General features: G+C 33.0%; 1 protein-coding gene across 9 annotated transcripts in view; it reads left to right on the top strand.

The window, feature by feature from the left end:
• Positions 1-16140, top strand: part of PAM (peptidylglycine alpha-amidating monooxygenase) — a 478021-nt gene that overhangs the window by 241041 nt on the left and 220840 nt on the right. For all 9 annotated transcript variants that reach the window (XM_074207272.1, XM_074207271.1, XM_074207266.1 and 6 more), the window contains one exon: positions 62-119. In XM_074207272.1, coding sequence (XP_074063373.1) covers positions 62-119 — 58 coding nt within the window. The remainder of the gene's footprint in view (positions 1-61; positions 120-16140) is intronic.

Genomic DNA, 16140 nt, shown 5'->3' on the forward strand with positions numbered 1-16140 from the left:
ATAGTTCTATTCTCATTCCTAGATAGTAAAAATTTTATTTAAAAATTTTTTTCTTTCACAGTCTGATACCTACCTCTGCATGTCATTACACCTGCCAATGGATGAGGAAGCCTTCGTAAGTAAGTATTAATTGAAGTGGGGAGAAATAGCAAAATGTTTTTGAAATGAGCCCTTAGTTCTCTTTGATGATTATGAGCTTAATCTTTCACTGTCAGATTTTCTAAAATGCATTTATCATGCCTAATGCAAAAACAAACTAGAAAGAGCCACTTAGAATCAAGATAACAAACTTTATCCAGAGAGATTCATGAGTAATAATAGTTAAAAGAGTCACATGCAGATGTCTATGGCCTTCAATACAGCACAATCTCATTTATACAGTATTGGCTTTCTGTCTGTGCCTAGATATTTAATTCTGCTCCACTAAACAGACTGTTTATTTACCTTCTGATTCAAGCTGTAAATCCATTGCACTTACATTCAATATTGGACAAAATAAGATTTTACCTGTCTTTAAAAAAATCCTTCCTGTTTATATTCTAGAATGAGTAAGATGACAAATAAATGACAGAACTAACCAAAATTGTGCATTGGTGTTTAAATCAAGTGAATATAATAGCAAAGCACTCTGTGTTTACATCTTCTGGATAATTTTCATTTTACTCATCCCTTCTGACAAATTTTTTAACTAATTACTGAAGCAATATTATTGGCAAAATTGTTGACTAGATTTAAACCCTTTGATTTTTAGCTCCTTTTTCAATATTATGTTGGTTTTCTTTGAAAAGAAAATTATGGTAATGAAAGTTATATTTTGCATCCTTGAACCAAAACTTGAATCAGATTTTCTGAGATGACTATAATTGAAAATGAAAAATTTTACAGTTGTATGAATTCTAGAGATGACTTTCTATGTGACTTTCCCCAAAATATTTTCAGCTGTACATAATAGCAATATGGTTTTATTGTTTTAATGTTAGTTGCATTGGTAGCAAAAGAGGTGGAAAGGGGAGACACAGAGACCCTTAATAAAACACAACATCCTTAATAAAAACTTTCTCCATACTTCTAAGAGTAACAACCACATTTTAAAAATCTTAATAGCCCTAAAGGATGACTAAGGGATTGTATTAACAATCTATACTGAGATCATGAACCAGGGGAAGGCGAAGGAGGGAAAATAACAGTGCTGCCCAGAACATATATGGAAATAAGTGAGAACTCTTACAACATCTGTTCAGATAGACTTTTTGAACCTCTTAATTACAATGCTGCAATAAAAGAGAAATATTATTTAATAGTTTCTCTACTAAAGTCATTCTCTAATGCTCATTGTGGTGTGCGGTTAACTCTAAATTTTCAAGGTTATGTAAGAAGCCTGACAGTTGCTAATAAGCTAGTAAAAAATGACATTAAATATGGGTGGAGTATATATCTACCCTGCTTAGCTAAATTTGGAGAGGCTCATTATGAGGTTAGCCACAAAGTGATGAATTTTTAATCCACAGGAATTCTTGAAGACCTGCTATTAAATCAAAAAGTGTTTGAGACTCAATCACTTAAAAAAAAACTTCACCTTGATTAAAAAATCACAGATTTTTGAAACATAGTTATAATTAGTAGGTTATTAAAATATCAGTGATAAAGTTTAATTTGGGAATCACATAACTGTAATTGTTACAGGTAAGAAATTTAAAATATTTTGTTAAAAGTTGCATTATTTTAGTACTTTACTACTCTAAAATGATACTTACAGATCTTTTTTTCTACAACTCTTGATTTTGGTTTTTTTGTCAAATTCAGTATGATTTTTTTGCTTGTGTGTTTGTTTTGTTTACCTTGGGTAATTATGGGGACTTGTTAAAAAAAATATAGGTTATACATTAATGGACTGTTGGTTTATTTACCATGATATATTTGTGTTATTTATTCATTCCAATATAAATATTTTCTTTCAAATAACTTAAAACATGAAAATATTCCATCATGAATCACTTGAATTTCTCTAGTTTGATTCTTTCTTGGATCAAGGATCTGCTGGTATCTATTTTCCTTGCATTCTATCTTTCTGGAAAAAAAAGTTCCTTCTGAAAAAACCTAAAGTTAGTATTTTTACCCCTCTACCTTTTAACATTTCTCTTCCACTTAAGGTAGAATTCCAAGTCTTCACCCTGAGGTTTACTCTTTGTGATTGACTTGGGGATCCAGTTTTTAAAATGTCTAAATAATTTTGAATAATTCTAAGACAGTTATTGTAAATGTTGTAGTAAATAAATATTGCAAATTGTGAAAACTATTGTAAAAACTGAAATAACAGTTTTTCCCCACAACTACTCTTTTGAGACTTCTTTACATCTTTGATAGTTAAATTCCAGAAGTCTAAATTATGATTTCTTTCTTCATACCAGTTCTTTTTCTTCATATTCTCTGTTTTTTCCATTAATTTGAATCTCTGTCTACTGAGTATTTGTTATTTAATTTAATTTAATTTTAACCTCTTTAATTCAACCTTTAACCTTTAACCCCATTTTATTAACCCCCTTTTTTTTTAAAAAAAGTCCCTTATCTATGTTTTTATGGCATGAATTTTTACATTTTTGTTCTAAGTGTTCTCAAAATATATATAAGAATAAAATTTTCTAAGTTTTCTAATTCTTTTCTTCAGGAAGGAACATTTAAGAGGTAGGAAAGAAATAGGAACTATCTAGATAGCTGGAATGACCATATGTTTGAATTTTTTTAAATGCAAAAAAACCTCATAAAAATACCTATTGTTTGAAGTTACTAGTCAAGAAATTGGTGGTGGTAGAAGATAGAAAACATACTGTAATACCTATTGAACTCCCTTTCACTTCATTTCAGCCTACTGAAGGTGCACCATTTGTAACTTTCTAAAAATCCACCTAAATTTTCAAACTGCCTGTAACATTCAAACCCAGGATTCTGTCATGGGCTTGTTCTCTAGTTAAACTCTTGGTGACCTCATCAACTCCTATGAGTTTAATTATCATGCCTTTGATGATGACTTCCCAATTTATATATCTAGTCTTAATCTCTCTTCTCAGTTTCAGCCCCCCATCAACTATCTACTGGATATTTCAGCATATACATCCTGGAAACAATCTCAAACTTAGCATATCTAAGCATATCTGGCTTTCACTCTTCAAAACATTTCTGTTTCTATTGCATATTCCACCACTTGTCCAATCACATTGGTTCCCATCCCTCCACTCTTCCCTGACCCTCACTTCATACAACCAGCCAGTTGTTGGGTCTCTGATTCTTCTTCCACAGTACTTTTCACATCCATCTCCTTCTCTGTACTCTTAAAAAAGACACCTTAGTCCTGGCCCTCATTATTTTTCAAAGCCTCTAATTGATCTCCTTTTGTCAAGGATCTCCCTTTAAAAACCTTCGAGATACACAATCCATCATCCATTTAGCTCCTGAAATGATTGTTCTAAAGTATTGTACTACTATGTCACTTCTCGATTCAATAAATTCCATTGTTTCCATTTTACTTCTAAAATCAAATGTAGATTCCTCTTTTTGTCATTTAAAGACACTATCTGGCTCTGACATGTATTTCTAGTCCTTTTATAAATAATTCTCTTTGTGATATTCAGTTTCACTTCTACGTGTGTGCCTTTCTGAAGATCGCTTTCCATACATTTTGTGATTAGACCTACAACATCTTCCCCCACTCCTTCCCCCTTAAAAGTTGAGGGAAATGCTAATGGACTTCACTTAAGAATTAGTTTAAGCCCTCACTGAGAATTTGGGGACTTGGAAATTTTTACTTATCTTCCTAGCTAAGGAACAATCACAAGGACTGATTTCAAGACTGTAGGACCATGTAAAAAGAATACGTAAGGATAGTGGAGGCAGCAAGGACAACATTTGCTGGGTTCTTCACCATCACAATTGGAAGTAGAAATAGGGACTTGGTGTTGAGTAGCAGTGGTGGCAGCAGATGCCTTTTTCATTTCTAGACACTCTTGTTAGGGTAAAAGACAGATGGATGGAAGTGGAGACTGCCATTGTAGCTAGTAATCCATTAGATTGCCATGGATTCTAGAACTAAATAATAAAATAGAAGACTCAGAGCAATATGAATGACATGGAATGGTGAAACTGAGTCTAACTACATAAAAGTAATTTGATTTTCTTTGTAATTTGGGATAGCGATCCCAAACCCTGACCAATGGTTAGAATATTAAAAACCAAACACAAAAATACTCCCTTTATTCTGGTGGTGAATGAGCTATGTTAAATATTTTACTATAATTCAGGAACTCTCCAAAGAGAATTGCACATGAATCTGAAGCCATTCCCTCTGGAACTGTCATTCAGATAGTCCCATGACTGACACATAGGCACTTAATAATAAATTTTTAATGGTTTATTGAAAAAAATCTAGTCCATCATGTCACTGGGAATGGCTAACAAAATTTCCAAACTCAGTTCTAGTGGGAGAGGAGGAAGACAAGTGGGGCAAGCATATTATGAAGTTACTAGAGCAACAAGACTTTGCCCCTGCCCTAAAGGGAGAAAAGGGGAAAAGTAGAAAAGAGGATGGTAGCCAAAAAGAAAGGACCTATCCAAAGTCAAGTCCTATTGTATAGATATAGGAACAACCTACATTATATCCCTTTTCTCAGTTTGTGGAAAAAGTAAGGTGTGATTTGCCAGCCAGTCAACCATATATTACATAGTGATATCTAGAAATTACAAGAGAGGACACTTCTAAAGTCAGGTACTTTCCTCCAACAAATTTTATCAATTATTTTTAAATTTTTTAAATTTAATATGATTCTGTTAATTCACAATATTCTAATTATATTCTTTTCATCTTGTCCTTATTTAAATAATTCCCTAATCTTTTAATTCTTTCATTCTGATATTTAAGTCTAGCATCACATTCTTTCATATCAGTAATCCTTTATGAATATTAACATTCACAATTCAACCATATTTTCTAAGTAACATTCATATTTTCCATATTAGTCCATAATGCTAATATTTTTCCAATTATCAGAGAATGGAACAAGAATTAACCAAAACATTTAGCCAAAATTCCATCAATTCAAATTAGCCACCATATTAGCAAGTATCAACAAGTAAATGCACCATAGTTCTAACAGCTGTCATTAATAAGTTCATTTTCTTGATGTTATCAAATAGTATGTATTAATACTCATATGTGGGAAAGTAATACATGCTGTTTGAAGTTTCAATGAAGTTAACTCATGGGTTAATTTTGAAGACAAATCCCAAAATAAAAATAGAAGAAATAAAAAAATTAAGTTCATTTCAAAGCAAGAAATATAAATGATGTAGAAGAGAAGATAAAATATCAGTGCTAGAGATAAAATTATACTTTGAAAAGAAATTATATACGACAATTTAAAGAAAAAGGAAAAAGGAGCATTGAAATCAGAAGAAAATTCAACATATTATCATACTCAATATTAAACTGAATTCAACTTCAAACTCCTTATAAATGAAACAATAAATTAAAGAAAATATTAAAAATGAAACCATGAAAACTTCAAAATCTAAGTTACAGCCCTTGTCATTCAGAAGCTTGAGCAATTGTGTAGTTAGTGCTACTTAACAAATGTACAAAGTTACAATTTTGATAAAATTCCCAATTGTGAAATTTAGGCTAGAATTATTTATTAATAGTTATCTAATAAGAATCAATGATGAAATTTAGGCTAGAATTATTTATTAATAGTTATCTAATAAGAATCAAAATTCAGACTTGATAAATTCAAAATAGTTTCTATTAGTAGAATATGTAAACATTTAGCACCTTTATTCTTATGGGCCACAATTCAACTACAAATATTGCAGTTTGAGAATTTTTTGATCATGAAGGAAAGTGAATTAATCTGGTGATAAGATGTTCCTATCATAGGACTTTCCAGATGAATTTAGTCAATTCTGTTTTTCCTGTTGCCCTGAGTTGTGAGTCCACTCAAGTTTAGCCCTACCTCCATGTCTGGGATAGATCAATTATAATCGTGATGTTATTTGCATCATTGGACTTTTTCTTTTGCTTTTTTTTTGAACAGTCAATGAGGTTAAGTGACTTGCCCAAAGTCTCACAGTTAGGTAATTAGTAAATATCTGAGGCCACATTTGAACTCAGTTCCACCTGACTCCAGGGCTGCTGCTCTATCAATTGTGTCCCCTAACTGCCCCCATTGGACTATGTTTGTACCTAATATAAGCCTGTTACCTTTTCTATTATATAAAATGTTTGCTCTGATTGTCAGATGCATCATTGTTTCCTGAGGGCTCTAAGCTGCATTTTATTGATTTTTGCTAGCCATAATTATATAAAGATCTTGCTTAGACCTCAGTTTCTCTTTATCACAGATTTTTATCACAAAATAAAGGGCAAGAAAAGATCTCAAAAAAACAAATGTAAAATTTACTGGAATTTAATTTTGACATGGCACTCTGTTCTCTGGGACTACTCCCCAAGCTTCTACTAGAATTTATAGGTTGGGTTCCCCAGGAGGTAGCTTCAACTTATTTATAGGATTTGGGGGGGGGCAGCCCTGAAGAGTTTTATGTGTAATCCTATAGTTTCTTAGCCTCTACTGATGTGATCCTCATTAATAATCAATCAGCCAAGGGGCAGCTAGGTTGTTCAGTGGCTAGACCCTGGCCCTGGAGTCAGGAGGATCTGAATTCAAATATGGCATCAGACACTTAATAATTTCCCAGCTGTGTAATTGAGCAAGTCACTGAACCCCACTGCCTTGCAAACAGAAACAAAATAATCAGCCAAATATAATTAGCCCTTTTAAAAGTATTTACAAAATGTTATATTAAGAACACTTTGTATGCCATTCACATCCAAAGGGGGTAAAAAATTAACACCAAAACAACTACAGAATTTGAATGAATATTGTGTTTACTTTTTTGTTTGTTTTGTCAAGGCACTGGAATTAAGTGACTTGCCTAAGGTCACACAGCCAGGTAATTATCAAGTGTCTGTGGTTGGATTTGAACATAGTTATACATGTGCAACTTTTATTTGACTATTTGTTGCTGGGCTAGGGAGATGGAGGGAGTGGAAAGGGACAGGATGGTGGTAGAAAAATGTGTAACTTATGAATATGCAGATGAATGAATGTTAAAAGACTTTAATGACATGTATTTAGAAAAAATAAAAATAAAATATTAAAAAACAAAGCACAAATCATCACCCCTCAATTTAGGAGTGTACACATAGTTTCTATGGAAAAAGGAGACTCAAATTTAAAATACAGTGGAAAGTTGTATCAAAAGGACATCTGACTCTGGAACTTCCCCTTAGTTGTGTTTATGTATCTGCTAGGTAGCACCTTATCATGGCTATCTTTCTTGAATTCATAATTGGCACTTCTCTCTGCCATGGGAAATTTCGCTTCCTGAAATTGCCTCTCCTTGAGTGACTATTTCCATATCCATTGGAGGCATTACCACTGTCATTAGCCATAGTTCCAATGAGCACTGTAGTGATAGAACTATTTAATTCCAATTGTTAATGAAAATTCTGATTGGACCTGAGGTTGCCTAACATTCTGGACTATATTTTCACTAAGATTAGGAAATAACAAAAACAGGAATGATGCTTTCATATTCTCACAATCACCAGTGCAGACCTAACTCTTGGAGGCAGCTCAAAATAGTCTCACCTCCTTTTACTAGCAAAGGAAAAAGTTGCAGCAAAGGGGTAATTCTCTTTAAGAATTGGAAAAGATGTCAGAGTTACTTGAACTATGAATGACTTCTACAACTTCTACAATGATTCAGCATAGGATTTTAGGCTTTCAGTTACAAAGAAACTTATCACTTCTCAGGACAGGCCACTTTATTTTTTGATAATTCTTAGTGTTAGGAAGACTTTCCTTACATCAAACTTACATCATTCAACTCTTACATTCCTACAAATTAATTCTGGTGTTTTCCTTTGGAGTTTAAACAGATCAAGCTTATTGTTTTATCATATGTTAGACTTTAAAATATTTGAGGATATCTCAACCCCCTTCTCTTCTTCAGGTTTAACATCCCCATTTATTGCTCACCTCAAACCCTAGAACTATAATGTAAATTCAATCTCTCAGTGAATTGGGGACATGACATTGTTTTCCACTTTGCATAGTGCACAGTATTGCTTTGCTCTTCTTAAGGCAACCTTATCTGAAAATTTTTATGATTATTGGTTAAAAAAACATTTTCTACAATATTACCATACAATATTGAACTAGGCTATTTTTAAGCAAATGTAAAAATGTATATATTATGCATTATATGGAGACATCATTGTGCAAGTGATAATTGAGAAGGGAGAAAGGGGAAAGAAGGAAATATTGAGAAGAAATTAATAGTGTACTAAAAATTGTCAGAGTATCTCTGAGTTTATTTCTCCAGGATAGCAATTCCATCTTGCTCTAAAATATTTTGCACACATGTATTTAATACATAGTAGCCACCTCATTTAAAGCAGTTTGATCTTGTAATTTTCATAATTATATGAAATGAGAAATTCTTCATAAATAAGGAAGATGACAAGCATTGATCATGTACTCACTGGATTTCTGGCATTGTGCCAAAACCTGGATGCATAAATATAAACATAAAGACAGCGCGTACTCTCAAGAAGTTTACATTTTTAATGAGGGAAGACTATACAAGAAAAGGAGCTGAAAAGCCAAGAACAGAGGAATGGTTTTGAAACCAAGATGGTCAGAAGCTTCATTTAACAATAAAACCTGGCTTGAACAGTCATGTTTCAAAAATATTGTCAAGTTTCTTTCTTAAAGACAAATTCTAAATGTGTAAAATGCTTTTAGGCCCACTAGCATTACTTTTGGGGTCTGCAGTCATCTTAAACCGCTTTTTTCCCAATCATGTAAATAGAATAGGAGTTTAAGGATCAAAGGATTACAGTCTTTCTGATGAATTCAGCAAATCCTTTGAAACAGTAGTGGGAAATTTCTAAACTTTAGCTGAGGCAGCAAAAGGAAAAAATATATATGTATTATATATATATATATATATATATATATATATATGTGTGTGTGTGTGTGTGTGTGTATGTATATATACACATATACATAAAAATGCATATGTGTATGTATATATATATACATATATATGCATATTATACATATATATATATATATGTTTAAGTAATATTGCCCTGGTGACAGCTTGTGCCTCAGAAATTGTATCTTTAAACTAAAGAATATAGATCTTACAGGGAATTCACCAGCTAATCTTACACAAGTGTATCAAATAACAATGTTAGACTCACTTTTGATATAAGTAGCTATTTATTACCTGCACAATTTGCAAATCACAATACATTTCCTAACATGTCTGTTGGACAGTGACCTGCATAAACTGTTAGTATTACTTTCCTCTATTTTGAATAAGTCTTTTTGCAAAGGGTTGCTTTTTAAATTTGTATGACTAGGGCTTATGGCATTTACTCTTTTCCCATGATAAATGCTTAAAATGCGTTTCATATTCAATGCATTTTTCATTTATTCACTGCATTCTCCCTTGGTAATCCCTTAGTTATAAGAACTCAGGTTCTAAGGATAATTAAAAGTTTGGGGGGGGGTGCCACTACTACATACAAAACCTAGAATCATAATTGACAAAAGTTAACTCACCCCAAGCTTCCACATGATCATTTGGGCTTGTATCAAGAAATGATCTCCTCCTAGAGTCCCCATGTTTCTAAAGCTCAGTTAAAAAAAATTCTCACTTACTGATGGTGTAGTAGATAGAGATTGCTAGATTTGGAGTCAGGAAGACCAGAATTCAAAATCTGCCTCAGTCATTTACTAGTGACCTTAGACAAATCACTTAACCTCTATCTGCCTCAGTTTTCATATCTATAAAATAAGAATAATAATAGCACCTGACTAGGTGGTACAGTGTTGAGTCAGGAAATTTATCTTCCTGAGTTCAGTTCTGACCTTAGAAAATTATTAGCCATGTGACCCTGAGCAAGTCACTTACCCTTGCTTACTTAAGTTTCTTCATCTAGAAACTACTCTAGAGAAGGAAATGGCAAACAACTCTATCTTTGCCAAGAAAAAACCAAGTTGGAGTTTCAGACACAACTGAAAAATGACTGAACAACAACTCAGGGTTTTTGTGAAGATAGAATGAGATACTATTGCAAAACCCTTTGCAAACTTCAAAGCTTGATATAACTGCTAGTTAGTAATAGCAGTATGAGTGGCAGTAGGAGTAGAAGACATTATTTTCTCTGAAAGAAAGTAGGTTCCTTGAGGCAGAAACTGTTTCATATTTGTCTTTACATCCCTAGTACCCAGCATATTTCTGACACAGCATTAGTTAAGTTGCAAACAAAAGTCAATACTGTGAAAAAAGATTTTTTGAAGGCAAAAAATTATTTTATATTGAAAATTGTTAATGTTTCCTTTGAAATAGCACTCTCATTTTTATTTTTTAGTAGGCAAATTTTAAATTGGTTTGCTTTCTTCATCAGTGCAGATGTTGATACAATCTTCCTTTGACTACTGAACTGTAGTGATTTCTAAAGGGTGTTTTACAGACACTCAGAAGAATTGACTCTGACAGAAAGTCATTCAGCCAAGAAATTTGACTGTCATCTTCATCCCCTTACTTTTGCTCACTTGACTGACCACTAAATAAATGTGTTTCTTCCTTGTGGATGATAGTAGCCCTATCTATCAAAGTATACTATATAAATCAGATAGAAGCCACCACATTTAGAAGTAGATAAAATTAATAAAATGGTTTATTGCTATTATTTTTCTCACATTTCTCCAAGTGGAAAACAATCATTTCGGCCAGATGGCACATTTAATTTTCTGAGAAAAAAAGAAAGCAAAAGAATAACATTTTCTAAGTAAAAAGGGGTTTGAGTTGTTTTTAAATTTCCTCCTTGTATTGAAAGAACAATTTAATTTTGATTATGTGAAAATTGACCAGACAGAGGAGCATAAATCACATGGTCTAGCAATGAAATAAGCTATTGTTTCCACATACATCAGTGATATGGGGAAGATGTATGTATTTATTTATATGCTCCTCTTTCTTCAGATAGTCAATTTGTACCAATCTAATAAATTGATATAATAATTACTCACTTTTTTGAGTGTGTTTCAAGGTCTGCTAAATATTTGCTTTGATTATCTCACTTAATCATTTCAGCAACTGTATCATTGGTGCTGTTATTAACCTCATTTTACAGATGAAGAAACTAAAGTTTAAAAGAGTTAAGAGAATTGCTGAGTAGATAAGATGTATGTATTTATTTATAGGCTCCTCTTTCTTCAGATAGTCAATTTGTACCAATCTAATAAATTGATATAATAATTACTCACTTTTTTGAGTGTGTTTCAAGGTCTGCTAAATATTTGCTTTGATTATCTCACTTAATCATTTCAGCAACTGTATCATTGGTGCTGTTATTAACCTCATTTTACAGATGAAGAAACTAAAGTTTAAAAAATTTAAGAGAATTGCTGAGTATTTATATAGAATTTGACTGATTTCTTCTGGATCTTCACTGTAATAAGGCAATAATTTGTTTTAGGAGGATCAAATATTTAGAACTGGAAAAAACCTTATAGGCATTCTAGTTCAGCCCTCCTTATTTCATAGATGAGGAAACTAAGGGTCAAAGAGGCCATGCGACTTGCCCATGGTTACACATGTAAATGGAATTTTGAACCAAAGTATTTTTGTTCCAAATCACATACTCTTTTTAAAAAATTTATTTTTGAATTTTACAATTTTTCCCCTAATCTTGCTTTCCTACCCCCACCCCCACAGAAGACAGTCTGTTAGTCTTTACACTCTTTCCATGCTATACATTGATATAAGTTGAATGTTTTGAAAGAGAAACCATATTCTTTTTTTTGAAGAATAATCTTATTTATTTTTTTATATTTTATTTTTAAATTTTTTTTAATTTTAGAAAGGTTTTATTTGAATTTTACAATTTTCCCCAGTCTTGCTTCTCTTCCTCCACCCCCCACAGAAGGCAGTTTGTTAGTCTTTATATCATTCCCATAGTATGCATTGATCTAAGTTGAATGTGATGAAAGAGAAATCATATCCTTAAGGAAGAAACATATAGTATGAAATATAGCAGAATTACATAATAAGACAACATTTTTTTAAAAAAAAATAAAGATAATAGTCTTTGGCCTTTGTTCAAATTCCACAATTCTTTCTCGGGATACAGATGGCATTCTCCACCACAGATATCTCAAAATTGTGACTGATTGCCCTGTTTGTATGAGCAAGTCCATTAAGGTTGATCATCACTCCCATGTTACTGTTAGAGTGTACAATGTTCTTCTGGTTCTGCTTATCTCACTCAGTGTCAGTTCCTGCAAATCCTTCCAGGCTTCCCTGAATTCCCATCCCTCCTGGTTTCTAATAAAACAAAAGTGTTCTATCACATACATATACCACAGTTTGTTAAGCCATTCCCCAGTTGATGGACATTCCCTCAGTTTCCAGAGAAATCATATTCTTAAGGGAAAAATTAAAATATAAGAAATAGCAAAATTACATAAGATAACAGTTTTTTTAATTAAAGGTAATAGACTTTGGTCTTTGTTCAAAGTCCACAATTCTTTCTCTGGATACAGATGGCATTCTCCATCACAGGTACTCCAGAATTGTCCCTGATTGTTGCACTGATGGAATGAGAAAGTCCGTTAAGATAGATCAACCTTGCTGTTGCTGTTAGAGCGTACAACTTTCTTCCGGGTTCTGCTCATCTCACTCAGCATCAGTTCATTCAAATCCTTCCAGGCTTCTCTGAATTCCTATCCCTCCTGGTTTCTAATATAACAATGATGTTCCATAACATTATATATATATATATATATATATATATATATATATATATATATATATATATATATATATACCAAAATTTGAAATTTGTTCAGCCATTCCCCAATTGATGGACATTCACTCAATTTCTAATTATTTGCCACTACAGAGCTGCTATGAATATTTCTGTGCAAGTGAAGTTTTTACCCTTTTTCATGTTCTTTTCAGGGTATAGACCCAGTAGTGGTATTGCCAGATCAAAGGGTATGAACATTTTTATTGCCCTTTGGGCATAATTCCAAATTGCTCTCAAGAAAGGTTGGATGAGTTCACAACTCCAATAACAATGTATTAGTGTCCCAGATTTACCATATGCCTTCCAACATTGATCCTTTCCAATCATATTGGCCAGTCTGAAAGGTGTGAGTTGGTACACCACAGAGATGCCCTAATTTACATTTCTCTAATAAGTAATGCAAATCACATACTCTTTCTAGTATATAATGGTACCTTCTTCCTGCATTATTTCTTGATCCCATTATTTTCAATAGATATTCCAAACATTTTCTTCTCTGCTGGAGATTCCAACTCTATCCAACCTCTATGTCTCTAAGCATATGTCCTTGACTTCTACTTTACTGAGAAACCAAGGTCATTTGTTCTGAGTTCCTTCTCCATCTGTAGTTCAACTTTTGATAAAGAGGTAACCCTTCTTCAAGAGGACAACTTCTGTTTGGATCTTCAAGCCTATTCCATTCCATCTCCCCTCCATTTTTCTTACTACCTCCCTCTACATTCACTCATGTCTGACCTGTCATTAAAAAGAAATAAATAGGGGCAGCTAGGTGGCTAGGTGGCATAGTGGATAAAGCACTGACCTTGGAGTCAGGAGTACCTGGGTTGAAATCTGCTCTCAGACACTTAATAATTACCTAGCTGTGTGGCCTTGGGCAAGCCACTTAATCTCATTTACCTTGCAAAAAAAACCTAAAAGAAAAAAGAAATAAATAAATTAAATCTTCATTTGATCCTTCTGCATCCTCAAATTATCCCCATCTCTTTCCCTTTTAATTTACAACTTTCAAAAAGAATTGTCTTAAAAAATGTACAAATTTATACCTCAGTTATTTGTAGTATGGCTTCTGACCATAACAATAAAGTGTTTTCTTCAATTTTACCAACAATCTTGTTAAGTCTAACTGTAGCAGGGGAATTCTGAGCACAGGGACCTGCTGAAATACTTTGGTCATACCCTTTGGGGGAAGGAATACCCATAGAACTAAATGAATCTTCTCATGCTCAGTGAATACTAGCTTAGTCACTCCTTGGGAAATGCCCCTCTGGCATGAGCACTGAAGAATTCCTTGAGCTAGTTACTAAACCACTCCTCAAGCTTCACCCTTGTCCCACCATGGAAATGTATTTGAACAAGGTTCTTCCCAGGCTTTTTCTTTTTTCCTCCTGTGAAGAGTACTTCACTCTCAACTTCTCTTTTTGCTTAACTTTATTATTTTGTTAAGAAACTACTATCATCTTAGAAATTGCTATCTCCTTTCAAGAACTTTACTGCTTTTCCAAAGGACCACATTTGTGAACATGTGTAGTAGTTTGTGGACATTTTTATAGTAACCTGTGAACTTTTGCAGTAAACTTTGAATTAAGTCTAAGCCTTTCTTATCTCCCTGAGTCAGAGATTGGTGAACTTTCATAAAACAAAGCCACATGCTCAATCTTAAGCCCTCTTTCCCTGAAGCTCATTTTCTCCCATCTTTAGTTAAGAAACTAGCTGATCCAGTGATCTTTTCCAGGTTCTCGTCCTTCTTAACCTCTGTACCATTTTGAGTTACTGTTGACCATAGCCTCCTGTGCAATACTTTTTTCCTTTGGATTCTGTGACACAGCTATCTCTCTGGTTATTTTTAAGTTTCATTTTAATAATAATAATAATAATAATAACTAACTTTATATAATATTTACTATAAGCTTGGCACTGTTATCCCATTTGATCCTTACAAAAACTTTGGGAGGTAGGTGTTATTTGTATTCCCATTTTACAGAATAAGAAATTGATATTAAATGACTTTTGCAGAGTCACAGACTCTAGGTCTAGCACTTTATAAACTGCATCACTTAACTCATAGCATCTCAAACTCCACATGTCCAAAACAGAACTCATTATTTCCCCTCTAAACTAACCTGTCTTCTAAAACTTTGCAGTTTTGTGAAGATTCTATTCACTCAGATTATTAAGTTTAGAATTATCTTTGATTCTTTCTTCTCCCTCATATTGCATGTCCAATCACTTGTAAGTTTTACCTTCAGAACACCTCTCATACCTGTCCAGTTCTATGCACATGTTTCCCTGATTCAGTCCCTTATCATTTCCTATCTTCTAGTTAAGTCTTCTCCTTCAAATTTCCTTCTTTTCCAGTCTATCTTTCATGAAGCAGGCAAAATAATCTTCACAGGTTTGATTAACAGCAAATATTGGGTACTGATATTTTCTTTGCTCAAAAGTTGTTTCTACAATAAAATGCAAACTTCTCAGGTTGGCATTTCAGACTTTTCATGGTCTGTCTTCCACTTACAAATCTTAGTTCATATAATATAATATAATAAATAAATATAATATAATATAATATAATGCAAAATTAATTCAATGATTTCATGAAATCACTGTCCATTCTTCTTAGAATCATTCTTCATTCAGTGCAAAGGCACTTCTTCCCTTAGACTCCATCCCATAGTTAATGTTCTTTCCATTCTTAAATTAACTTGCAATATGCTTCCTTGGGTGCTTGTTATTTTCCTACTTCTCCACTCACAATAGAAGCTCCTTAAGAGTAGAGACTTTCATTTTTTGCTTCTGAATCCTGAAAGTCTATTGCACAATGGAACTATGTAGATATTTGTTAAATAATCATTCTAATCATCTCCTGTATAATTTCTTTTTTTCCAGTTAGCTGATTACATGGTAGTACCTTCTTCACTTTTCTTAGGATGATTATTTAGCCTCACTCTTCCAATGGACTGCAATATTCATTCCTTTAAGTCATTCTATCCTGCTAAAGAGTTATTCTTCTAGTTCCCTGATAAAAGCTCTGTTAGTTACACTTTAAATAAATAGGAAACAGAAGTCAGTCTGGTCAATATAAATGTATTATGTCCCTCTCCCAACCCCTTGGATTTGCAAATTCCTTATATGCTTCTATTTAAAGCCAATGATCTCAAAACTTAGGGAAAATGCTAAATAAAATTTGCACATACACACATGAGAAT

Source organism: Macrotis lagotis, chromosome X, assembly GCF_037893015.1.
Source record: "Macrotis lagotis isolate mMagLag1 chromosome X, bilby.v1.9.chrom.fasta, whole genome shotgun sequence".
NCBI lineage: Eukaryota > Metazoa > Chordata > Mammalia > Peramelemorphia > Peramelidae > Macrotis > Macrotis lagotis.